The sequence below is a fragment of the Piliocolobus tephrosceles genome, chromosome 1, assembly GCF_002776525.5.
Source record: "Piliocolobus tephrosceles isolate RC106 chromosome 1, ASM277652v3, whole genome shotgun sequence".
Lineage (NCBI taxonomy): Eukaryota > Metazoa > Chordata > Mammalia > Primates > Cercopithecidae > Piliocolobus > Piliocolobus tephrosceles.
Window position 1 is genome coordinate 62,625,346 of NC_045434.1, and position 26,828 is coordinate 62,652,173.

The window sequence follows — 26,828 nt, forward strand, 5'->3', positions numbered from 1 at the left end:
CTCTTGTAAAATTGCAATAATATCTATCTCATAGCGTTATTAGAGATAATATTGTTACAAATGAGTCTATCATTTAAAAGTATATATATAGTATATTATACAGTGAAACACTATATAAATAATAATTAACAAGCAATTATCCTCCTTCCATTAACCTTTAATAGCCTTATTAACATTGCTTTGAAGAGTTAGTACTGGAGCACAGGCTGTGATAAAAGGCAGATTTTTGAGACTGGCAAATGTTGTACACCCAGTATCTGCTCAATACTTTTGTGACATATCCCACGGGGGCATGTCCTGGGTGGGCAGTGGTTCCTGGCACAGGCTTTGTAGTCCGAGACCTCAGTGGGGCTGTGCTCTGACTCTGCCTTTCTGTATCTGCCATCTCAGAAAAACTGCTTTGTCACAAATACGTGCGTCTCATAAGGTTGTGCTATCAACATCCGCTCTCCCAACTCCAGTCATACAGAGCTATTTGCAGTTCCCAAAGGCATCAGGCTCACTTCCTTGCTCAGCTTCTTGTTCCCTCTGCAGGACGGCTCTTTCTCCTATTTTCTGCTAGGCTAACTCCTATTCCTCTCAACTTCCTCCAAGATGTCCCTGACTCCCAAGACTTGATCAGGTGCCCTTTTCATTGGCCCGCTCCCTTATCCACCCTGAATTTATCCCATGGCCAGCGTACTGACAAGACCTAGTCACTGGCCTTCATCCCTCCCCCACTGTAGTGTTGATTAGGATTTTTGGTTTAGCACATACAGGGCACGGAGCTTAGTGCTTTATGTTTATTATCTCACTGAGGTCTCATAACTATCCTATGAAATAAGTATTAGTACTGATGAGGAAACTGAAGCTCAGAGAGGGTGAATGATTTGCCTAGGGTTATACAAATACGGGCAGAAGAGCTGGGATTTGAACCCAGGCCCATCTGACTCCAAACCCTTTGCAGTCAGTCAATTTTAAGTTTCTAAGGGCTTACAAGGTGCACGGTGAAGGCACACAGGAAATACTCAATAATAGCTGTCATTATTTTGACCCAGATTGTAAGTCTCTGTAGGGAGAGAATCTTAACCCATAAATGCTTGCACCCATAGCACAATCCCCCAACACAGGCTAAGTTGACACGCTGAGACCAGAATACAACCTCCTTGAGAGCAAGGACCCTGCATCTAGCGTCTTGAGTGTGTTCCCATGCACCAATTTCTCAATAAATGACTTTTTTTTTTTTTTTTTTTTTGAGGCGGAGTTTTGCACTTGTCACCCAGGCTGGAGTGCAATGGCATGATCTCGGCTCACTGCAACCTCCACCTCCTGGGTTCAAGCGATTCTCCTGCCTCAGCCTCCCAGGTAGCTGGGATTACAGGCGCCCACCACCATGCCCAGCTGATTTTTGTATTTTTAGTAGAGATGGGGTTTCACCATGTTGGCCAGGGTGGCTGTGAACTCCTGATCTCAGGTGATCCTCCCAAAGTGCTGGGATTACAGGCATGAGACACAGTGTCTGGCAATGCTGTGTTTTCTATCACACAATCTCTGCATTTTAGAGATATTTATTTATTTATTTATTTATTTATTTATTTATTTAATTTTTGAGATGGAGTCTTGCTCTGTCGCCAGGCTGGAGTGCAGTGGCATGATCTTGGCTCACTGCAACCTCCACCTCCCGGGCTCAAGTGGTTCTCCTGCCTCAGCCTCCTGGGTAGCTGGGACTACAGGTACCTGCCACCATGCTTGGCTAATGTTTGTATTTTTAGTAGAACCGTGGTTTCATTATGTTGGCCAGGACGGTCTGGATCTCTTGAGCTTGTGATCCGCCCGCCTCGGCCTCCCAAAGTACTGGGATTACAAGTGTGAGCCACTGCACCCGGCCGAGATGTTTCATTTCTTGTCACACTTTGGCCCCTTTCTACTCCTACGTGAGGAGAGGGTAAGGCCTATAGAGGGGCCAAAGACAACAGCTGAAGCTGCTTTTTGATGAGACGAACAGGAAACACCAACCATCTAAATAAACGTCCTCTTTATTTTACCAAATATAATTTATCAGTTAAGTTGACATTTGTCAATTCAGTTATAGTAACTATAAATAATTCTCTTAAGACACAGTTCTGTAACTTTTTAAGGATACGAGAGTAAACCAATATTGCTCCTTGCAGCCAGGCCAAAAATACATGCAGTTGGTACAATCGGGGAAAATAAATGAATCTTCCATGAAAGTCACCTTCATTTTCTTTCCCTCTCACCCTCCAGTCCTCCTCTGCTCACACACTCAGGGCCTGGGGCATGCCTATCCGTCTGCTTTTTAAGCAAAGGAGGTCACTCCAGAGTCTTCTGGGACTACCTGGCCAAATTCCAGAGACGAGGAAGGGGCGAGTGACTGGGGCAGGGGTGGCTGGAGATCACAGGGACACAGCCTGAGGGGCAGAGGAGCTGGTTTCGGTGCCTGTACAAGAAGAATCTGTGTGCAAGTGTTTTTTGAGGTGGAGGAAAAGATGAAAAAAGTCCAGAGGGAGGAGGAAAAACAAGCCCAGGCTGGTGTTAATGAACTGTTGGATACAACTCCAACTAGATAACCTCTAAAATTCCTTCCAATTCTATGGTTCTATGATTCCAGAAGGAGGCCTGGAGGTCTGGGTAGAAATGGAGGGAGAGAAAATATGGTCTCTGGAGGTCTAGGGCAAGTTCCTGGGATAAAGTGTGGTGTTGGTAGAAACAGGATCATTGCCTAAGCCTTCCCTTGGAGGTGGGCCCTTTAGGCTACAGATGGAAGGTTTCTGTGGAAGTTTCTGAGAGAGAAGTTAGAAAAAGCCTACATCCAAATCCCCAGATCTGTACATGTGTGACTGCAGATGGAGGCTCCAGTTTTCTCCCAATTTTGTGCTAGGCAGAGAAAAGTAGAAACAACCAGTTGATGTTCACCCTGCTAGTTCTAAATCCTCTTTTGGGTGCTTGGTGAGGAGAGATGGAGGGAAGGGAATGTGAGGAAGGGTCGTTTAGGGAAATAAACACTGGTTGAGCAATGGGGCTGGTGGCTCTAGCTGTGGTCAGCATTGCACAGAGTTGGGGTCTAGTAAGGAGAAAGAGGCAGAAGAATCTGGCTTGAAGTAGATGCAAATACTTACGAGGAAACTTTCTCTGCCAGATTGAAAGGGGGCACATGGCCTTTGTAACCTGGAGAATGAGGTGAGGTTAGAGCTGTGTTTCCCTTACCACTGGCTTGTCAGTGCCTGGTACAGTACCTAACACATAGTAGGCACTCAATAAATACTGCTCAAAGAATGTTTCAGACCATGCTTGCCTGCAGGAGAGCTCATCTTGCAGAGGCTGTATATTTGCTGAATGAGCGAATGAACGATTGGTGAATGTTTGTGGGCAGAAGCCAAGAAAGAGGAAAACTGACCTCTATGGCATGACAGAATGAGTAATTTTAGGAAGTGACAGGGTCCAAGGTGATCAAGTGATTATGTTCTCAGGAGAAACGGCAGCAATGAGACACCCGTGGTTGTTCTCAACCTCCAAACCATTCTCCACATACCCATGACCTGTCCCTAATCTCAAAACCCAACCTGGCAAGCTCTGGGGAAGGTAGTGCTTAGAGACAATTTGAGATGAAGGTTGAAGAGAGACAAAGAATCGGTCCTCTGGGCCCAGGGAGAATGTGGATTTTGGGGAACCTATAGGTGGACATGGGTCAACAGAGAGAAGAGTCCACTGTTCCATTTTTTCCTGAATATGACAATCAACTGGAAATGATCAGAGGGAGGGGTTGTTGATGTTGATCAGGCAAATGAACAAGAGGCATGTGCACACATTGAAAAGTCAGTCCACCTTACTCTTTCTGAGTGGGAGGGCTTAGGTCCAGAGGGCAAGAGAATAGAACTGGGATCACAGGGGCCTGGAGCAGCTGTCTCCTGTCCAGAGCTTTGAAGTTGGTCCACTTCTACAAAAGTATGTCTGTGTTTGGGAGTGTTACTTATTCTTCTGTCCCTCTGTTCAACCAAAACCAAAAATAAAACAAAACAGATAAAAAGAAAACAAAACCAAAAACCCGGAGCCCACTCACAAAGGGTTTCTCATTAGGGCCAAGACAGGTTGCTAAAGCCAAATCCCATGTCCCCAGATTCCAGACAAAATTCCCTTGCCCCAGTCCACATCACCTGGAGGCACCCACCATGAAATTGCACTTGGTGATTGTCTCAAAAACCTACTTGTACTGCTTATCTCAGGCCGTCTGTCTTTCCTGGATTCTTGCTATACAAACTTGGCTCAATGTATAAAAATTCCCATTGAAAATAATGAGAATTTGGTATCAAAGTGAAGTCCTAGAAAGAGGTGGGAGTGTAGGGTGGAGTAGGGACAGGGGAACAAAAGAAAAATTTCAAATAGAAAGTGCAGAGGGATGGGGAAAAGGTTGAGTGACCAAGCTAGTCCCCGACATCCGTGTCTCGGTCCCCTATGAGCCAGAGGACATGGAAGCTGAGTGCTAGGAGCCCAGTGCCAAGCAGGTCCCCCAGAGCAGTCAAGTATGGGATGGAGAAGTTGTCCGGGTCCAGGCCCCGGCCCCACATCCAGTGCACCATCCAGTCTGCGATGTACAGGAGAATCAGCACCTGGGGAGACAAAAAGGGCCCAGCCTATAGCCATCCCCTCTCTCCAGGGGGAGCCAGAGGCCACTCGATCAGACCCATTTAGTGCCTCACAAGGCTTGGCTGGCCACAGTCCTTACTTTTCATCTTCCTCTCTCCACTCCAGCAACCTCTCTGTGTTCCTCCACCCAACAATTACCACCTTGAGCAGACAACAGGCACAATGAGAGTTCTTTAGAAAGGAAGATGCTGCTACGGCCCAGGGTCACCCACATCAGCGTTATCTTCTGCTTCCAAGTTTACCAAACAAGGAGCTTCCTGACCTAGATCCTATTTGTTGCAGGAACTCAGCCCTCTTGCCTCTAACTCTGGGTCACCTTATTCTGCGGTCACTCCAATTCCTGCCATGTTGGCCTTTCCAGGAGCCTGGCATGGGGCTGGCTGTTGGAGTCAGCTTTTCCTAAAGGGATGCCTTCTCTGGGCAGAGTGGTATAAGGACAGTGTTTGAAGCTGCTGCTGGCAGTTGTCTAAGTAACAGACGATCATCCCAAGCTGGCTTCCTCCTGACCCTTTTCATTCTGTTGTTGTGGCTTTCCATTCCATTTCCTTTCCATTCTTTGGGCTCAAAGAATGCAAGTTTATTTTAACATTAGCCCTAATAAAGGTGAATTGTGAATAAGTCACCTCAATGTTAATATAAAGCAGACAATGCATACCAATTCAAAACATATTTGACATGATCTGCGGCTTTGATTTGTATCTGTGCTCTTGCTTACCTTCTATTCATACAGATAATTAAGAATGACTCAGACCAGAATCTTGCTAGTGGGCCCAGGACCAGCAGCATCAACAACAGCTGGGCGCTTGTTAGAAATGCAGAATCTTTGGACCTCCTGAGTCAGAGTCTGCATTTAACAAGATTCACACGTGCTTTTAAGTTGGCAATGCCCTTGATCTAGAATACCATGGTGGGGCAGGCCTGAATCTCCTAGAATCTGCACAGTGCCTGACATTTGGGCTCCCTAAATGACTGCATCTGCGTGAGAATGAAACAGTTTCTGATGGTTAAGCTCCAATACAGTCAGTCATCTGGGAGGTTTTACCCTTGACTAGACTGTGTAAATACTGTGGTATGAAAATTCTGCCCTAAGGGATCCAGATGCGGGAACCACAGCCCTTAAGGGATCTGGAAGCCAGAAGTGATACCTATCTTTAGGCAATCTCGGTTGCTCTCCTGTCCTCTCTCTTTTTAAAAAATTTTAGGCTCTGCCTGAGAGAATCCTGCCCTCTCTCCAAGGAAGCCAGAGGTGACTCTTCACATTCTCGCCTGCCCTGCACACAGCTGTCTTGTGATACCACGGCCTTGGCTCCCCTGCCCTCCGTAACTTCACACCCTTTCCAGCAGCTGCAGAAGGGTCCCAAATAAAGGCCTTTGGGACGTGCCCTAGGAAGGGAATGGTAGCAGCTGTCCTCACATTCCAGCCTCGCGAGCAGGCCCCAGGACACACGGCTGGGAGGAGGTGGCAAAGGGATCAATAAGAGCCTTTACAGGGGATCAAGTGTCACGCTCTGGCCCTCCACAGATCTAGAGAGGAGAGCAGAGGCAAGAGTGTCTCCCAGGGTATTCATCATGAGTGATGGCACCGAGGCGCATCCTTTCCAATCCAGGCCAAGAGATGAGCTGAAAACCTCCACCACAGACCCTTGGTATATCCACCCCCACCTTCTCACCATGCGCTGCACTGGAACCCAGTAGCAACGGAATGCCACGGCTTGGCTAACTGCTGCAGGGCAACAGCATATGGCTGATTCTCAGCCCCGCCCCTGCCAAGATGTCCGAACACAACCTTTCTAAAGCTGGGGGTGAGGGGGCTGGAGGGACAGGTGTTAATCAATACACTGGCAAAATAAAATTATGGTCTGTGTATCATAGAATATGATGGAGCTGTAAGAAAATCAGGGTGTTGTTCTCTTTATGTACTGATATGCAATGATCTCAAAGATAAACTTAAGTGAAAAATGCAGGGTGCAGACAGTGTGTGCAGTATACCACATGTGTGTAAAAAAGAGGAGGGAAATAAGAAAACTATACGTTTACTTTTATAAATACAGAATAGGTTTGAAGGACACACAAGAAAGGGATAATACTGATGGTTTGTGAAGGAGAAAAACAGATGGCTGTGAAGAGGACAGAAAAGAAGACTTTTCACTGAGGTTTCACATGAACCTTAAAACATTTTTGAACTATGTGACTGTTCAAAAATCAAATTTATAAAAATTTAAAAGGTAATAATAAGGGTGGACCTAGCTGTAAAGGGATAGCATAAGGGAGCCTTGTGGTGATGAAACAGTTTTCTGTGTTTTGGTTATAGTGGTGGCCACACAAATCTCCATTTGTGATAAAAACTGCATAAAACACACACACACATACACACACACGAGTGCATGTAAAACTGGTGCGATCTGAATAAGCACTGTGGATCGTATCAATGCTAATTTCCTGATTTTGATACTGTCCTAAAGTTACTCAAAATGTTATTTTCCCATGGAGAGAAACTGGGTAATGGTATATGGGATTTCTGAACCTTTGTTTGAGAACTTCTTACACATCTGTAATGATTTCAAAATAAAAAGCTTTTACAATGTAATAATACAAGAAGGGAGAAAGTGTCATGGTATGATGGAATGGCAATTGTCACGGTATCATGGAATGGCAGTTGTCACGGTATCATGGAATGGCAACTGTCATGGTATCATGGAATGGCAACTGTCATGGTATCATGGAATGGCAAGGCTAGACAGGATCCGACAGATTATCTAGTACAGTACTTTTGACAGTTTTTCAAGCTATGGGACCCTTTATGCAAATGAATTTCTCGAAAAAGACCAGCATGCAAAACAGAGCCACGTGGAACTCTGTGGCCAGTCAGGGTAGCATGCAAATCGCACATGCTCAGCATCCTACAACCACCTGCATGAAAACTACCACCCCCGGTCCATTCCTCTCAATTTACAAAGGTATCGCTGAGGATCAGAGAACTAAAAGAACAGGGTCAAAGTCACACAGCATGTTGGTGACTCTACTGGAACTACCATCTGCTCTCCTGCACCTTTGTCCAGTGTTTATCAGCTGCCCCGACACAGAGAAAGAGGAGGTTGAGTGTCTAAGAGACCAAGTCTGGCCTCCTCTCCCACCCCTGCAGGGCATCCTGGTTCCATCCCATGCCCCTGCTCTTGCCACTTTGTACCTGGAGCAGTGCAGCTGTCATATAGAAGATGATGAAGATGAGTGTGAGGGTGGTGTGCCCGCCCTGCATACAGCTGATGGTGTAGAGGAACACCAGGTGTCCTGGGACCACGAGGAGGAAGAGGACCCGGGCTGAGCGAGAATTCACATCTGGAATTGGAGAAAAGAGGGTGTAAAGAGGAGGGGAGGAGAAGACCTGGCCCCAGAAGGTCTTTCAAAGTCAGGAGGGATTGTACCATACCCCAGGGCAACAGACAGATGAATATCTCTACTTCTCCATCCTGTAGTCTCCAACCCCTAGGGTGCTCTAGGAAAAGACAGCCCTCCTGCCTGGGCTCTGCCCTTCAGAACAGCTGGCACAGCCCAGCAGAGAAGGAGAACCTGTGGATCTGGGCCCCAGCTGTCTCTTAAATGAAGCTCATCAATAGTAGGCCCACTCCCCCCAGGGCTGGGAGCCTGGGAATCTGCCGTTACCAGGGCTGAAGAAGGTGGTACAAGGACTGGGACAGCGGCGAGGAGCTTGCTCAGAGTTCTCTCCTGGCATTCCATTCATGTGCAGGAAGGTGGAGATGCGGCTGGCCTGCACTGCCACCAGATTGCCCCCAACACCTGCAGAAACAGATACAGGCTTAGACACAGATAGGGGTTAGGGGAGGAGTGGGAACAAAATGATCTTCTCATTCTTTGTCTTTAATCTATAGAGGCACTGTCCTCTGTCTCAATTTAGGGTCTATATGGGCACCACCCATTCACCAGTCCCCAAAAGAACAGTAAGACACTAAGAAGGCAGACAAAGATCCCTGCTTCCGGCCTCCCTCATCCTCCTCTCTAAGGAGATGCAGCAGTTCCATGTTCCCCTGGCAAAGCTGTGACAGTGCTGGAAAGGATATGTGCAGATCTGCAGACTCAAGAGAGCCTGACTTCTCCACCAATGCAGCATGGGCACCTGCCTTCCTACACAGCTGGGGGGATGAAGCCCTGCCTTGCCTCACCCCCTCTCCAATGCTCTGAGCAGACCCAGGCACCCTATGGTCATATGGTGGCTCTGGTAACCAGTTTCAAGGATCAGGTTTGAGCTCCAAACTCTGGAAACTGGTATCTCCGCCAGGACCTGTGCTGATTTCTCTGTTGCCCTCACATCCCAACCTGGTCCCTGCTCTTCTCGGAGCTCTGAGCTCTGGGAGACTGGTCTCCATGGACTGCATCACCCAGTCTTCCTTGCTGGCTGCTTCCACTGTGTTTGTTCAGTGGGAGGCAACAGCAGGCAACCAGAGGGCAGGTGGAGAGAGAGATCAGGTATTTCTTTCCCAGTCCCTCCCTGCTTTTCAGCATTGGCTTCCCCACGTTGGGGGCAAAGACAGAGCTTTCACTGGGCTCCTGGAATGCTCTTCCCTCCTTACTATGGTTTGAATATAGTTTGTCCCCATCAAAACTCATGTTGAGGCTTGGTCCCCAAATGTGGTGGTGGGAGGTGGTGCCTTTAAGATTGAATAGGTTAGTAAGATGGATTAATGTCTTTCTTGGGAAAGGTATAGTTCCCATGAGAGTGGGTTGTCATAAAGCAAGGTTTGCTTCTCTTGTTTTGCCCATTTTGCACATGCTCAGTTTTCCTTCTGTTTCTCCATTTGGATGTTTGGATGCAGCATGAGGCCCTCACTAGAGGCAGCTGCCCAATCTTGACCTTCCCAGCTTCCAGAACTGGAAGCTAAATAAACCTCTTTTCTTTATAAACTAGCCAGTTTCAAGTATTGTGTTCTAGCAACAGATAATGGACTAAGATACTCCCCTTGACCCTTTAGGACTAGAGGCTTCCCATTGCTGCTAATCTCTGGGTGCCTCAACATCCCTTATCTGTCCTTTTACTCTGCTCCCACCTCTGTAAGCAATCCCTTCATTAAGGCCTTGAGCGAGATTCTCATGTCTACTGGAACCCTGACTGATACAGAAACCAACCCCTTAAGTCCTCTTCTCCTGTCCCTTTCCTTTCCCCAGCCCTGCCCTCTGACAGCTGATACCCAGACCTCACCATTAATCACAGGCGTGAAGACAGCCATTCCTGCAAAGTTGGGGTCTGAGACAGTCTTGTCCAAGATGAGGCCTCCCACACTATAGAGACATAAAGACAAAATGATGCAAAGACCACTGAAGGGTTCTGCCTTAGTCTCTGGGATGAGAGGTCCAGGCCCACCTATCATTGGAGATGAAGGGAAGCACTGTGGCTCTCAGGAGTTCCTCATCATCCAGTCCTTGCCTCCCTTGACAGGATTAGGTGCTGCTCATAACATTCTGACTGGGCAGTGACTCCAGAACAAGCTGGTGGTACTGGGTCAGGCAACCACCTCCTGTACCTGCCCTCTAAGTTGGCTGGAGGAGCAGCCTGCGGGACTATCTGCCGCTGAGGACCTCTGTTGTTCTGCTCACTCAGCATTTACTTCCCTTTCTGGTGATAGCACTGGGCTCCTCCTCAGGGAACCACCTCTCTCAAGCTCAGTGACTGTGACTCAGGTGACAATGCCTCAATGATGGCTAGGCTCCAGGTCCATCCAATCAGAGGATCACAGCCCCGAGGCCACACTGACTGGTCTGGAGATAATCATGTCACCAGATGAGAAGCAGTGGAACTCTATACTGGGACTTTGTGGCATTGGTGGGAGAAAGAATCTCTCTTCCCACTGGAATTGGTAGGAATAAGAAAAGCATAAACCTGGGCTGCAGGCCATGACAGAGAAGAGCAGAGTGGAGAGTCACAGAGTACTGGGGCCCTGATCTTAGGTATGTCCATGAAATTCAGCTGTGCCTTTTTGGTTCTCCAGGCCAATACATTCTGCCTTGGAATGAAACCCAGTTCAGATGGTTTCTGTCATTTTCAACAGAAGGACATGTGACTGATACACTAATGAACACATTTCTAGGGTCTGACCCCCACCCCCTCTCTCCAGGGTTTAAAAAGAAGTCTGTGGCAGGGTGGGAGTGGGGTAGGAGTGGATACTCAGGGCTCCAGCCTACCTGCTGATGGCCATGGCAATGATAACAGGCTCCCAGCCTGAGTACAACACCTCCCTCGTGGCTGGGCTTCGTCGGGCCAGCACCACCCAGACAGGCAGCAGGGCCACAAAGAAAGCACATACCAGTGGGTAAATGTATCGCCAGTGATCTGAGAGGGCACAGGTGAGAGGGAGATAAGCACTGTGGTTCCCTACTCCAAGTTTCTCCCTGGCTCAGTCTGAAAATGTCCCAACAGATCAACAGCAAGACTATACTAAATGCCAGTAAACACATGACCCCATTTGATCTTCACTGGCAGCTCAGGAGGTAGGTGGTACCAGCCTTTTTCATTTTATGGATGAGGAAACCAAGGTAGAGAGCTAGCCAGGCACTGAACCAATTAGGGACAGAGACCAGAGGACAGAGACTCTGGGTCTCTTGATTAGATCCCAGAAATCACCATCTCCCACCCGTTTCTTCATTTTGCAAGCAGATCCCAGCCTCTGGTTCCTTTCCTTTACTCTTTCCACCTCATCCCTCCAAGAGAAGTAAGAATATGCATGACCAAACAGTAATATACTTCTGACACTTTTCCCCTGACCCTGATGCCTGCTTGAATTTGAGATCAGTACTTAGCTTCACATCTCTAAGATCAGGAATTATTACAACCTGTGTTCAAACCAAATAGTTTAAGAACACAGAAGAAACTCTTGCACATTTCCAAACTACCATCTCTCTCAACCCCACCCAGGACTCCACCCGAGCCACCCTCTTGGTGGCTCACTCAGTTCCAGGTAGAGTCCCCAGCTGATGCCTGAGAGCAGCGCCAAGGTGATGAGGTCGCCCAGGCTGGCAGCAATGGGTGTGGCCACGTTGTCTGGGTTGATCCCAATCTTGCGAGAGCCGATGATGACTCCAATCATGATCATACCTGGTGAGGAAGTGGGAGGAGGGGCAGGCAGGGTGAGAAGAGATAAAGGAGTCTCAACAAACAAAAAGACAGAGTGGAGTGCCAGGTGCAGCCAACACCTCTGGCGTGGCACTCCTTACTCCTCTACGCCCTCCCTTCCTTACCCAGTACCAGGGAGGCAATGAAGGCTGTGGCCACGCTGCTAGCACAGAGCAGGAAGGCGTGCGGAATACTGAAGTGGCCATCAGGGATCCAGCCAAAGACGACAGCTGCAATGGACGCCAGGAAGCCCACCACCGTGGCCTGCACCTGGGGACAGGAGTGGTAACTTGGAAAGCCCTGAGAGCAGTGGGTTTCCTAAGCTGAGGTCATGAGCATCTGGGCAGACCTCTTCCTGGCTGGCAGTAGCCCCAGGAGGCAGGCTGGACTGCACTGTCCAGTTCTCCCAGGCTGGAAGGATGTCTTTATTTATTTAGGTTCACACCAGACACTAGTACTGGGCAGTGCACTCTGCAGGAGCCCAGAACATGTTATTGGCTGAAGGAGTGTGCCTCTGGGGATGGGAGTGAGGTTCAACAGAGTTGGAGCCTTCCACCCAGAGTCAAGACCTGGGCCTCAAGGGGGAAGGCTCCCGGTCTGAACCTGTGTGGTCTCATGGGGAGATGGAACAGCAGTGGCACAGGATATCTCGGCACTCCTGAGTCTGCTCATATTGCCAGGATCTGCTGGGACTCAAAGGCACCTGCACCACCAGAAACTGAGAACTAGAATGGGTGATGCTGGGCTCTCCTCATTTTGGGTGTTTTCTTGGGTAACCTAGTTACCTCCTAGAGCTACTCTGGGGGAAGCCAGCTCAGTGGGATACTGGAGATTTACTCAGGAGCCTGCTGGGGCTGACCTAAGCCTTTCAGAGATTCCTGACTAAGGGGAGGCTTAGCCCACCCTCTCTGGTCCCTGCCTTCTTACCTGGATGAGGGCCATGTTCCCAGTGATCATCCGCCAGAGCTCCTTGGGTGTGTCCATGTGTCCGATGTTGGCCTGGGAGAGGGAGGGCAAGGAGCTGGAGCTCCAGGCTGGAAAAGGCCTGAAGTTCCATCCATTAGGTTCCTGCCTAGATCATGAGGCAGTACATGTGGCCTAAGACTCTGAGAGCAGGACCTGACAGTCCTGGAAAGGTGAAGCGGGATCAGAGAAACTGAGGTGAGAGGGAAGGAGCTAAAACTGAGCTCCTGCAGCTGGGTGGGGGATGGGAGGAGGGTCCCCTAGGCAGTCGCTTCTCTTCCTCTCAGGACACCAGCTGAGCAGAGGCAAATTCCATTCTTTACCCTGCTTATCTGGGCAGCCCATTGCTGCATGGGTCAGAACAACCCAGTCCCTGACTCTGAAGCCAGCCTGCTATCCCAAGGAAAGAAAGGTCAGCTGCTGGTGCAGGACTGAGGCTCCAAGAGTATTCGGGAAGGAGAGGGGGGCATGGGCCAGAAGTTGGGTAGGGCAAGTCAGGGTGGGTTAAGTTGGATGCCACTTCTCTCTGTCACCTTCTCTAGACTCTTGGCTGTGCAGGGACATCCCAGGCCCCCTGAGTTTTATCATCTCCCACCTCCAACCCAGGGCCCTGTATCTATTCAGGCCTGGAATGTCATGGCTCAAGACTGTGGGAGGTAGGAGTGACGAGCAGTTCCTCTCTGTCTGTTCCCTTAAAGAAGAGCAAGCTGCCATGGGTAAAGGGAATGGGAGGGCCGGGGGACTGGGGGTGCTGGGAGGGCCTGGCTCTGCTCCTGCCCAGCTGCAAAGCAGGGCTGGAGATCAGAGGAGGCCCCCATCTGTGCGGGTGGAGGAACCAGCATGATGCCTGCCTGTCAAAGCTGCACAAACAGTCACGAGGTGGTTGAGAGGTAGGGGGTGGGGCAGGAGTCCAGGGGCGGCTGGGACATCCAGAAACCAAGCCTGGGAACCACTTTGGGCAGGGAGCCCCTGCCCAGGAGCAGGACACCCAGCCTGGGATCTCCCTACACCTGCCCAGCCAGGCCCTCCCTTCCCACCCCAGTCCCACACTCCAGGCCTGGGTAGTGGAGAAGGGCCCATAGCCCTCTCCCAGTCTCTGGCTCGGTGCTGCCCAGAGTCCTCTCTGTGCCCCGCTCCTCCCAGCCAGGACACTCACTGCAGTGGAAAGCCTTGATGCCAGGGTCATTTCCAGGTTCCCTTTGAGCCCCAGTAGCGCAGGCACTAGGATGAAGACCTCTGTCACCTTCTGGAAGACTTCCCAGTGCTACAAGGTGAAAACAGAACCCAGGAATTTCAGTGCCCCAAAGGGTGGGCATTGAGGTTCAACAGGTAGTCTGAGATCAGGAGTTCGAGGAGGAAATAGAATCAGCAGGGAGTGAGCACGCTAGCCACCTTTCCTCCAAGAACCCTGGAACGAAACCAAGCTCATGGTTCTTCAAACAACACAACCCCCCTTCCTGCTACCCAGAACCAGGAAGATGGAGAGGGTCTCCGCCGGTTGGGAGACTCTCAGTCTGGCACTACCTCCTCTGTCTGCTTTCCTGGAGGTGGGTGGGGAAGGGTAATGGGGACCCACACAGCTGAGCTGCCCTGGGCTGCCTGACACCCTAGAAATCCTTTGCAATCCCCCCTCAAATTGCAATCCCTGGCCCCTTTGCTTTCAGTCCAGTTTCTCTGTTGTCTCAGCTGTGGAGAGTTGGGCTCCACGGGGCTGGGGCCGAGGCTGGGGAGATTAGAGAGTTTGTTTGGTTTCTATCTCCAAGGGCTTTGGGCCTCAGCCACAGCAACTCTCCTTCTGAACAGGCTCTGAATTAAGTTGTGGCCCCCAAACCTCTGAATGCTGGCCTGTAAGAGGCTTTTCATTCCTCTGTGCACTGCCTTACCCCACATACCTTCCTCAGTCTCTCAGTTAGGAGAAGCAAGTGTACTCCTGTAGGAAGTGCCCTGGACTGGGAGTCAGGAGACCTGAGTTCTAGTCCCAAGACCATCAATCCTGGCTCTCCTACCAATGTCTTCGGTTAACATCTATTAAGGACTGATTATGTGCTAGGCTAAGTGATCTCCATGTATTTCTCTTTTAATCATCTTAACAACCCAATAAGGTAGGGGCTATTTTATTCTTATTTTGTGAATGAGGAAACTGGGGTCCAGAGTGTATTCTACTAGTTAGTGCTAAGAAGATTGCAGGAGCCCGGACTGGCTATTTGAAAGCTACTTTACTTGCAACTGAAACTGAGGACTTGCAAAAAAGGTTAGGATTGTGTCTCCCTTCCTGGCCCTAACTGGGTAGGTGGTTTCCTTTATTTGTTTTAAGAATGGAAAGCCTCCAGGTTTGGAGAGGGAGGAGGAGGCAGGCCAGGCGGATATATATGGGTTGGTCTGGGTGTCATGGCTGGGAGGCCAAGGACTATGTTGGGCAAGGGCACTGGACTGAGAGCCTTGGGTCTACGACAGGAGACAGCAGGGACGGGCCTCCTGCTTATCTCCCCAATATGCCTCCTCACGTAGACCAGCTGGACACCTTAGACAAGTTACAAGGGCCTCAAGCTCTTGAAAAATGTTCAATTCAGGGACCAGTCAGATGGTCTCTCAAGGCATTTCCAACACCCACACTCTGTCGTGAAAGATGAGCAGTGGCCAGGTGCGGTGGCTCATGCCTGTAATCCCAGCACTTTGGGAGGCCGAGGCGGGCGGATCACCTGAGACCAGGAGTTCGAGACTAGCCTGACCAACATGGAGAAACCCCGTTTCTACTAAAAATATAAAACTAGCTGGGCGTGGTGGCACATGCCTGTAGTCCCAGCTACTCGGGAGGCTGAGACAGGAGAATTGCTTGAACCCAAGAGGTGGAGGTTGCAGTGAGCCAAGATTGTACCACTGCACTCCAGCCTGGGCAACAAGAGTGAAACTCTATCTCAAAAATAAAATAAAATAAAATAAAATAACATAACATAAAATAAAATAAAATAAAGATGAGCAATACTGTAGATTAGTAAGAGATCACCTCATGCCCATTAGGAATGGTTACTAGTTAAAAACCCAGAAAATAATCAGTGTTAGCAATATGTAGAGATTGGGCTGGGCGTAGTGGCTCATGCCTGTAATCCCAGCACCTTGGGAGGCCAAGGCGAGTGGATCACTTGAGGTCAGGAGTTGGAGACCAGCCTGGCAAACATGGTGAAACCCTGTTTCTACTAAAAATACAAAAATTAGCTGAGAGTGGTGCGCACACCTATAATCCCAGCTACTGGAAAGGCTGAGGCAGGGATCGCTTGAACCTGGGAGGCAGAGTTTGCAGTGAGCCGAGACTGTGCCACTGCACTCCAGCCTGGGTGACAGAGCAAGACTCTGTCTCAAGAGAAAAAAAAAGCATGTGGAGATTGGAACCCTTGTACACGCTTGGTGGGACTATAAAATGGTGCAACTGCTATGAAAAACAATATGGTGGTTCCTCAAAAAATTAAAAATAAAACTACCACATGATTCAGCAATCCTACTTCTGGATAATTATCCAGAAGAATAGAAAGCAAGGTCTTGAAGATATACTAGTGTGCCCATGTTCATTGTAGCACTATATGCAATATATGCAATAACCAAGAGGTGGAAGCAACCCAAATGTCCATCAGGGAATGAACGGATAAACAAAATATGCAAAGTGTGGTACATACATACCATGGAATATTTCTCAGCCTTAAAAAGGAAGGAAATCCTGTCATATGCCATAACATGGATGAACCTTGAGGACATTACTCTAGTCATAAAAAACACTGTATGATTCCACTTATCTGAGGTATCCAAAGTAGTCAACTTCTTCTTTTTTTTGAGACACAGTCTCACTCTGTGGCCCAGGCTGGAGTGCAATGGCGTAATCATGGCTTCAGGCTCCAGCCATCCTCCCATCTCAGTCTCTTGGGTAGCTGGGACTACAGGTATGCACCACCACACCTGGCTAATTTTTATATTTTTTGTAGAGACAGGGGTTTCACTATATTGCCCAGGCTGGTCTCGAACTCCTGGGCTCAAAGGATCCTCTCTCCTAGACCTCCAAAGTGTTGGGACTATAGGTATGAGGCACCATGCCCAGCCTAAGTAGTCAAATTCATAGAGGCAGAAAGAAGAATGGTGGAAACAAGCGGCTGGGATAGCAGGGAAAAGAGTGAGTGTTTAATAGGTACAGAGCTTCAGCTGGGGAAAATGAGAAGTTCTGGAGATCTGTTGTACAAGGAGGAGAATATACTTAGTACTATTGAACAGCACACTTAAAAAGGGTTAAGATGGTAAATTTTATGTTACATATTTTTTACCACAATAACCAAAAAGCAAGGCTATCAGAGGGGGTGGGGCTAGGGCTTGAGACCAGGAGAGGCTGGGTACTGGGTGGCCCTATAAGGCAAGAACCTCTCTTTTCTTGTCAGAGCTCTCTCTGTGTGGATGGGGTGGGAGGCCTCACAAGACCCTGGGGAAGGGCTCATTTCAATGGGGCTGGAGCATACGCTTGCCTGCGCTCCTGGTCTGGCCAAGACCTGGGACTCTCCTTAGGGAAGCCCCACCGAAAGGACTAACAATGGGGAGGAGACAGCCCCCCCATCTCAACAACAGTTACTGGGCTTCCAGGCAGTCACAGGATGAGCCAGCCCCCTCCAAACACTGAAGGGAGGTAAATCCCTTCCCACCCTCAGACCCCCCAGAGTGAAGGCAGCCCCAGTGAGCCCCATCTGCCCTGGAGCAACTTGGGGACTGTTACTCTTGAACACGGCTGGTACATACCACTGAGGCTCCAGCTCCCTGCAGTCCGGCCTTGCTCTGCTTTGCCTCCTGCTTCCTCCCAAACCAGCTCCAGAGAGGGGAAAAATCCCCCTCTTCTCCCCTTCCTTGTGGGCTTTCAAAGCTCCTCTCAGAGCACAGCCTCAGATCTCATCTTCACTCCAAAACACCGGCTCCACCCTGCTGCCAAGCTGCCAGCTCCATGAAAATCTCACTTCTGCAGGTAGGTATATTTTTTAATGTATATGTACTTGTAGAAAGAAAAAACCCAGAAGACGATTCCACATGTATGCAAGCAATGTTTTCTGAGCTGTTTGTAACTAATATTGCTTGCTTTTATTATTATTTAACAAAAAATGTATAAAGCTCAGCTAAGTTCCTCTGGTTGCTACCATAAGCACCCCCAAATCTCTCCACCTCCCAGCACAATGCACCCTCTCCTTATAGCTACAGGAGGACCTACAAAGTACGGAGTTTTAGGAGCATGGGATGAGAGACAGACAGGCAAGGAGAGGGAGCAGTCACAGTAAGAGGCCCTGTGCACACGTCTTCCCGACTCTTACAGAATATAGCCTGGAACCTCACACTACCTGACCCTGGGCCAGCAAAGCCCCGAGTTGGCACTTGGGTCAGAGAAGCCAATTCCTACACACATACTTTCTTCACCCACAAACCCTCTCAAAGCTGCAGCTCAGGCAGAAAGCCTCTGACACATGGGCACGCATAGGACTCTGGGAAGAGATGCTGGAGGCTGGAGATGTGGAACTAGCCCAGGAATCAGGGTGGCCCTGAGGTTAGGAGTAGGCAGGATGTGGCAGGGGCAGACAGTAAGCAGCTCTTCTTCCTCCTTTGGCCAAATTCAGCCCCATCCTGTTCATCCAGGCTGGGAGTATCTGCCCCTGAAGTCACACCCGTCCGCCAAGCAGCCACCCACGCCTTCCTGCTCTGACGGGGATGAAAAAGGGCACGTTCCGGGAAGTGCTGCCCTGCTTGGGGGTGAGGGGAACATCTAAATTTTAACTGCTTCTCAGAAATGCAGCCCCTCATCTCTTTCCTTCTCTAACCTTGGGGTGGGGGGCTCATGGATCCCTGGTATTCTGGAGGTGAGGGAAGAGACTGCTTCCCTCATAGCCAAAACGAATCCTGAGGCACAGCAATCCCAAGTCTCAATCCTCGGTGGTCCTGCCAGTACCTCTTCCTTGCCCTTCCAATGCGCTTCTTCCATCCCTCACCTACTTCAAGCTCATACACTGACCCCGAACTGCTTTCAAAGGTTCTGGCCTAAACCACCTCAGGAGAGTAGCAGCAGGGAAGAAAGTCAGAGCCAGGAATCAAGACCTTAAGAAGACTTAAATTCCCAGATACAAGCTTTAGGCTCCAGGCTATGGGAGAATCGGCTCCTGTGGGAGAAGCTGGGCTGGAGCTGATCTTTTAGGGTAAGGACTGGGTCAGAAAAGATTGCAGTAACCCCAGGCTTCACCTGTCTGAGGCTTTTCCAAGAGGCATCCTCTAGGTGTCCAGGAAAGGGCTTTAGGGCAACACCTGGATATACGGTGCAGTACAAAGCAGGAGCAAAGCAAATGGGTCCCTGACAGCAGGCAGGGGACAGAGATGGGAAAAGCAGAAGGGGTGGTCAAGTGAGGCAGATATGATAGTGTCCCGCCTAGGGATGCTGTGACCACAGGAGCAGGCCAGGCCCAGGAGGAATACTTCCTTCCCACCCTACTTCCCCAAGGCCACGCTTGCCATCCACTTTCATTGCTGTAGACTTCTGTATACACAGCAGGGTCTGCTTTGTTCGAGATCCTTAGCAGGTGAGTAGTGAGCTAAAATAAGGACCCATCTTAATCGAGCTGGGAATTAAAGTGCAGATGGGCACACTACTTCCTGCCACCCCATCTCTCACAAAGGCTGACAGATAAAGGGAGTGAGACATCCGGAGCAGCCTAGGACCAAACTGGGCAGATGGGCACAAGGCTCCTGCAGTGAGGAGGCTCCCATATCCCAACCCCCTTCAGAAGCCAACACCAGGCCCCACCCTGCTTCCCTTCCAGATGCTGCAGGAACTTTCAGCCATGGTTGGGAAGTTAGAGCAGATGGACGTCCATTTATTCTTTTCCTACTTTGGGCCAGCACCAGCCCCTTATTTCACTGCAGATGCTGCTGTGCACATTTACCAGAGGGCAGATAAGAGGAGGCAGAAATGAGCCTTCTAGGAAGAGAGTCGGTTTTCTTTTTCTTTTAAATTAAAATTACAATTTAATTTTTTTTTTTGGCATCGCGTTGGTGAAAAAGAAAGCAAGTTTTCTATAGCAGCAAGGAAAGATGGGGGCCCTGGACCAAGGAGACATCTGAACCATGGCCAACACGGACTCCTGCTCAGTTGCTCCAAGACACTGGGGACACTCCATAGCCAGCTTCTCCAGGTGGCCCCAGGGTCTTGGGGCACTTTCAGACTCTGTCTTACTGAAGGCCATCTTAGCTTATGAAGGGGTAATATAGGTGTGAATCCTTAGAAACCGTCCTGCTCTTCCCGAATCTGAGATTGTCAGTCCTGCTTTCACTCCCGTGGATGTGGAATAAGAATCTCTCTGTGGTCCCATGTCTCGGTCCCTCTGCACTCACCCCCTCCTGCCATCTCACTGTTGCCATCTGCAGGGCCTGCTCCAGCCAGAGCTGTAGCAGGAAGACTGGGGGAGGAGGACATGGACAAACCTGCCATTGTCATCCACACCAAGTGCACCCTAGCTCTGGGGTGAGCCGAGGTGCCACACTGACAGCAGCTCCAAAGGTTCCCTACCTAGGCCTCTCAATGTCTCCAGCTCATGGGCCTGGAGTGGGGGTGGGGCAACACATCAGAAGCTTTGGAATCTAAGTGTGTGGGATAGGTAGGGGTGGGGTGTGTATGTGGGGGTCCCTCCCTACGCCATCTAAGAACTTGTATTCTTGCTCACTTCAGAAGATAACTAATTAATCCAGATTCTAGTCCACCTAGTTCTTCAAGAAAAGACAAAGAAAATAGGCTCCTCCTAGAGTCTTTTTTTTTTTTTTTGAGACAGGGTTTGGCTCTGTCGCTGAGGCTGGAGTGCAGTGGTACGATCATAGCTTATTGCAACTTCAAACTTCTGGGCTCAAGTGATCATTCCTACCTCAGCCTCTCAAAGTGCTGGAATTATAAGAGAATGCCAACATGTCTGACTAATTTTTGTTTTTAGGTCTCACTTTGTTGCCCAGGCTGGTCTTGAACTCCTGGCTTCAAGTGATCCTCTGGCCTCAGCCTCCAAAAGTGCTGGAATTATAAGCATAAGCCACCATGCCCAGCCAGAGTTTTTTTTTTTTTTTTTTTGAGTGGAGTCTTGCTCTGTCATCCAGGCTGGAGTGCAGTGGCGTGATCTTGGCTCACTGCAGCCTCCACGTCTTGGGCTCAAAAGATTCTCTTGCCTCAGCTTCCGAGTAGCTGGGACTACAGGTGCCCGCCACCATGCCCAGCTAATTTTTTGTATTTTTAGTAGAGATGAGGTTTCACCATATTGGCCAGGCTGGTCTCAAACTCCTGACCTCAGGCGATCTGCCTGCCTTGGCCTCCCAAAGTGCTGGGATTACAGGCATGAGCCACTGCGCTTGGCCCCTTCTCCAAGTTTTTAACCAACTGGTGAACCATGGCCATGGTGAAGGCCACAGGGGTTAGTGGTGTGGGCTCTAGGGTCAGATGACCAGGGACAAGTTACCTAATCCCTCTAAGCTACAGGTTCCCTACCTACAAAATGGAGATGATTATGGATGATTATGGACCCTCATGGGTCTTCAGAAGAGCCCCCAAATGCTTCCCCACTACCATTATTATTATCCAGAAAATAAGACAACACTCTTCAGTTCACCTCTGGATGCTGGTTCTGCACCCCTTTGTAGGTATCCAACCAGAATGCAAAAACTTCAAGAATAAGAACTGAGGCCACAGGAAAGGAATAGAAGAGGTGGAGGAAAATGTTACCCTAGTCTCTTTCTCCTCCTCCTACTGTCCCAGTCACTGCCCTAGGGGGAGGAGCAGCCGCTAGGGAGAGGAACCCAAAGCTCCAGCCTGGCTTCCCAACCTCCATGTAGGAATAATCTTCAAGGTAACAGGTTTGGGGAAAGGGGAGGCAGTGCAAAGCACTTCGGCATGACTTAAACATCATTCTCATGAGCAATCAAAGGTTCAGGGTTCCCCTGAAGGGCTCAAGTCAAAGTACTCTACGTGCACACACTATCAAGAACCAACCATCTTCAGTCTCCCGGGACACAGGCATGGCGAGACCTACCAGCAGGACTCTATATCACTGTGGTCTGTAGGGTTGGCTTGGCACAGGGAAGGTGACGCTAAGCTTCGTGTCCTCTGGGAGATATCATAGTCAAGGAACACTGGGGGTCCCAAAAAGCAAAAGCCAGATCTCCTCCTGCCTCAGTATTAATATTTCTCTGAGTACCTAGGACAGAGGCCAGCATTCAGCAGGAATTTGATACACATTGCTGAATTACTTAGATAAACCCAGCACCTTCAAAAAGTTTGGTGTGCCACACTGTGCCTAAAAGACTTTCATCTAAAAACAAAACTTTATCTCTTGGACCTGGAGGTTCTTTATAAGTCCTGACTCACAATAAATTAACATAGCACGTCTCTGGCTCTTAGCTTCCAGGTCCCTCCGACTCTCACCCTTCATTCTACCCAATGTCTTCAAAAAGAACCCTCTTTGCCCAGGGCAGGTTCAGAATGACAGGTGAGAAGCAAAGAGGAGAGACAGTTCTGCCCAGGCCTAGTTACATTTTGTCCCCATTTACAGCAGATAATTAGTGCTTTTGGGTCTTGTTACACCAAATCTCCAAATCATGCATCAGACAGCAAGTGTCCACCCCCACCCCCCCAAGGGGATTATGCCAAGGTTACAGGAAGATAAGCAATGCAAAATGCCTTCAAGAGCCTTCCCACTTAATTTGAGACCCTCTTGGCAGCTGAACAAATTCCTGCCCAGTAGGGGGATGGAGGAGAGGCTTGAAACTGAGCTTTCTATTATGGGTATCCTTGAAACCACAAATGCAGGGGAGAAAAGGCATAAAGAGGAGACCCTTGTAAATGTCTCCTACTGAGCTGGGCTCGGCAGGAATGCTTGGGAGAGATGGCAAGCAACGACCCTGTTCCATCTGTCCTCTCCCAAGTCTGAGCTCTGGAGCCAATTCTGTTTCTATTTAGCAATACTGCCCTGACTGCCTCCCCGGGGCTACTCGGCTTCCTTGAGGCTTCTGTAGGAAGGAACTAGACCAAGAAGAAACCAAGGACATGATCCAAAGGGAAACAGTATTCTAGGAAGCAGCAGCCACTTCTGACAGGGAGGTAGAGAGGAAGTTCCAAGTTTCCCAGCAGGCAAAGGTGGCCCTGGGCTCACAGTCAAGAGCTGCCCTACTCAGGTCCTACCTGCACGATGTCCAACACCATGCCGGCAGCCACAGTCCCAAAGCCTGCCAGAAGGAATGGAAACAGCACTTGCAGCCCGATGGAAAAGGAGGTCTCCTTGAGCGGGGAGGGTGGCGCAGGGCCACGGTCTGTGCTGACGTCGTCACTTTCGTTGCTCTGGCTCCCGTTCTCCAGCAGGGCGTCCTCCTCCCGAACCCCCTTGGCGTTGGCCCGAGACTCAATCACCACCTCTACCCCAGCCCCATCAGGCCCCAGGAACTCTGAGGTCCCAGCCAAGGGCTCTCTCCCTGGGCCATCTGAAGAGCAGGGAGAGGCAGAAGGGCCAGTCCCATTCAGTTGGTGGACGTCCTTCGGCTCTGGCTTAGAGGACATGACAGGCAGGGAGGAGGGGAAGGGAGAACTTTCTTCTCTTCTTTTTGCTTTCTCTCTCCTTCTCTAACTTGGGAAAGAACTTAGTCTTGGGGTGAACCCAGGCTTGGGCGCCGCGGGACCTCTTCCCACGGCTCTCCACTCCTACCAGGCACTGCAAAAACTGATCCACCAACAGGCAGCCCCATCAAGCACTGAAGCCGCAAGCTGGGCAGAAACAAGAAACTCCTCACCAGACAGCCACTAGGGGTGCAGATGCCTGACTCCAACCCACCAGCTCTGTGCTCGAAGAAAATGTATCTGTTCTCTTATCTTCTTTGGTTCTCAGCGGCAGGCTCCTCGGAGTAGGGGGCATCCAGAGTAGAAGAGCTCAACCAAAGTCTGGGGTGGCCTCTGAAATGGCCCCTCCTCCTTCAAAAGCAGCTTGAGTTCAAATCTTTCAGAACACAGTGCCGGCCTGGGGCTGTGGCTTCTTCCCACTGCTTTGGCTGGGCTCCGTCAGCTTCCCACAGCTCCTCAGGCTCTGCTGGTCCCAGTGCAGCGTCTGCTGTCTTTCCCTTCTCTTCCAGAAACTTCCTCTCTTCCTGGGAAGAGCTAATACCTCTTCAAATCCCTGGTCCTTAAAGTCACGAGAATCAGTATGGAACACCTTATGTGGGAAGGAGAAAGAAAAGAAAAAGAACATTACCTTATAGCAAAGGACAGCTCCTACTGGGAGAATTTCCCCCCAAGGCAGTTAGGAGTTCGTCATATAGTTAAAGAGTTTGCTATTTGCCTCCCTTTTTCCACAAAAATTACTTAGTCCTGCACTGCTCCATCTGGAGGCTCAGCAGGCGTTATCCCTGCCATCCTCCCCACTAGCAACCCTCCTGGGGAATCACCACCATGGTCACCAGCAACGAGATGTGACCAGCCTGGGATTGGGAAGATGCCATGCAGGTGCCCTCTGCATTGTTTCCTCAGCAACTGGGGGTGGGTAGGTATGTCCTCAGCAAGACCCCTTCTTGAATGCCCCTCCATTATTTAAGTGGGGTTCAGTTACAAATTCAGTCACAAACTCCCTGCCACATAGCCACCCCTGTATAAAGTGACCGCTTATCATCACAAGACATCAACAGAAAGACAGTCACACAGGGCAAAGAAACAGGGAGGAACTGATTGCCGCGTGAAGTCCCCCAGACCCCAGAACGCTCTAGCTTCTGAGAAAACAAAACAAAGCTAGGAGGACTCCCTGGGCAGTGGGGCAAGCCTGCCAGACCAAGGCCAAGAGCCAGAGAACTACCCACTCCTGCCCTTGAGAGTCAACAGTGTTACAAAGAGCTCAGACAGCTGACTCGGATCCAGGCCTCTGTCTCTCCCCCTCTCCCCCTGCTCTTGGCCCTGTGAGCTTGTCAGATAGGACAACGGAGTTATCTCAGTTAGAAGGGACAGAGCATAAAATGATTGCTTATTATCCATGCATTTCAGTTAATTAGGCTCCTCCTGTTCCCCAGGGTTACTGAGAGTTGGATATAGTGGAATTCTTAGAAACAAAAACAAAAAAACAAAAGTAGCAATAAAAAAAAAAAACCCCAAACAAAAACCAAAGCACCGTAAGCCAATATGCACTTGCTCCAAATGCATCTCTTTAGCTGTAATGGCTCCACTTCTCTTTGCCTAAAGGAATCCCCAGGCTTCCTAATTCCTCATGGACTCTCATCCTATTCCATTTCACCAGAAGAACTCTTATTCGTAAAAAATAAATTTAAAGAGAGTTCCACCAGGTTAAGAGGAACAGGTCCTTAAGTATTCCAAACACACACAATTAGTCAACTTCAGTTTAGGAAAGGCGGTATCAAACCCCAGGAACTGGCCCAGGAGAACTGTTTCCTCTATCAATTCAGTCACCTACCAGGGCTCCCTTTTTCAATCTCCTTAAACACAGTACTGTGGTTCTTTCAAACTCCCTCACCAGAGATCCAGGAGGAAACCTCTGAGTCCTAGGGCCCCTATGCCAGAAAAGTTTCTGAGTCCGCTAAAAGCTGACACCCCCGCCTCCCTCCTATGTTCCTGGCAGGCCACTGAACCTGAGCGGGGAATCGCAGGAGGGGAAGCCAGTCCTCCCTCACCACTCCCCCAGTAAAGAGACTTCAGACCGGCCTAAGGCCTTGGGACGAAAGAAGCAAAAGTGAACCAGGGCGCCCTATCCCCTCCTCCCAGGCGGGGACAAAAAAGACCCATTTTAGTATCCCCAACCCCGAGGAGGGAGAGAAAGTAACTGGGTGGCCTCCTCGGTCTCTCCACCACTCAGATTCAGCAAATGCGCTGCGCGCCAGGACTCCCGCCCTCCACCACCCCCTCCCCGCCCCAGGACCCTACAGGACTGACCTGCCTCTCGCTTGGGAGGAAGGGGGGCGCCTGGCGAGTGGCAACGGGGCCCGTGGTCTCGGGGGGTGCAGGGTACCCCCTCTTCTCATCACTCCTCCTCGGCAGTCCTCCTTGGCCCCCGGCGTGCCCCCCCCCACACCCCCAGCCAAGGCAAGCGTCCAGCCGCGACACCCGGCTGGCTACATTTCGCTTCTGCGTTACAGCGAGGCCGCCGCTCCGCTTCCACGCGTGGGAGGTGACCGGGGAGAGCAGGATATACCGCTTCAGGCCCGGCGGGGGGGCACCCGGACGGGGGACCGGGGGGCCGAGCTCACTCGCCCCCAATCGCTTCTTGCCCGCGGACTTGGGCCCAACTGGTTGGCTGCCGGGGGCAAACGTGATCTGGGGCAGACTGGGTGGCAACCCCCCTCCATCAAAAATAGATTCTCGGATGGACAACAGCAGCAGCCAATCAGGGACTGGGGAGGGGGCGGGATCACCCTCGGCCCGGCCCCTTTCCTTCGCTTGGTGCCCAGGAGGCGGGGCGCCGGGGAAACGCAGTGCGAGTAGTGACGGGAACTGGGAGCCGGCTCTACGCGCCTGGAGCGGGCGGGTCCCAGCGCCCATCGGCGCGGGGTCCGGGGGACCCGCTGCCCGAGCTCACTGCGTGGTGCTACCGCCCCCGGGTCCGCTGCGCCGCGCCGGAGCCCCAGCGGCCTTTGAGAAGCGTGTGCGACAGTGCGCGTCCTGTCCTGCCGCTGGATGTTTCCTTGGAGCCTCTGGGCTTCGGGAAGACCGGCAAATGTCCCTGTGGAGCCAGCCAGCCAGCCACCTCTGACCCTGGGCTCAAGCAGCCATCCGCGTGCTCCCTCCTCCCGCTTGGTACCCGGACAGAACAGTCCCTACCTTGCTCTTGGACACAGCTTCTCTCCCACCAGCTCGTCATTCAGCTCCCTCCAGATTCCGCGTTCCTTGAGCAAATGGCTCACCCCTGACGAATCCGGCCTTAAAAAAGTCCCAGCCTTGAAAGGGGTGGAGACTGGTGGGCGGGAGAGAAAGGAGGTCAGACTCACGGCTGGGGTCGCACACGCATCACCTGAGGTAAGAGCGGAGGGGAGCCTCACTTCCTCTGACCCACTGAGCCTGGTGGCAGCGTGCGGAGAGATGTCTCCATCCCGC

At 50.5% G+C, this 26,828-nt stretch overlaps 1 protein-coding gene across 2 annotated transcripts; it reads right to left on the reverse strand.

The window, feature by feature from the left end:
• Positions 1–1,999: 1,999 nt before the first annotated feature.
• On the reverse strand, positions 2,000–26,649 carry SLC41A1 (solute carrier family 41 member 1). Of its 2 annotated transcripts, none has more exons than XM_023186899.2 (11): positions 26,556–26,649; positions 22,935–23,952; positions 13,881–13,988; positions 12,689–12,760; positions 11,887–12,031; positions 11,597–11,743; positions 10,834–10,981; positions 9,854–9,933; positions 8,302–8,436; positions 7,829–7,977; positions 2,000–4,604 (listed from the first exon to the last, which is right to left on the reverse strand). In XM_023186899.2, exons 2-11 carry the CDS (start codon positions 23,304–23,306, stop codon positions 4,419–4,421), a joined length of 1,542 nt encoding a protein of 513 aa, XP_023042667.1. In that variant the 5' UTR covers positions 23,307–23,952; positions 26,556–26,649; the 3' UTR covers positions 2,000–4,418. The 2 variants fall into 2 exon arrangements, with proteins under 2 accessions (XP_023042667.1, XP_023042666.1); XM_023186898.2 differs by lacking the exon at positions 26,556–26,649 and adding an exon at positions 25,671–26,062.
• Between the last annotated feature and the right edge of the window lie 179 nt (positions 26,650–26,828).

Coding starts and splice junctions, on each gene's coding strand:
- SLC41A1 (XM_023186899.2), bottom strand. CDS start 23,306: ATGTCCTCTAAGCCAGAGCCGAAGGACGTCCACCAACTGAATGGGACT. Junction 9,934..10,833: donor ATTGCCATGGCCATCAGCAG/GTAGGCTGGAGC, acceptor ATGTCTCTATAG/TGTGGGAGGCCTCATCTTGG. Junction 8,437..9,853: donor CTTCACGCCTGTGATTAATG/GTGAGGTCTGGG, acceptor CTGTTTCTGCAG/GTGTTGGGGGCAATCTGGTG.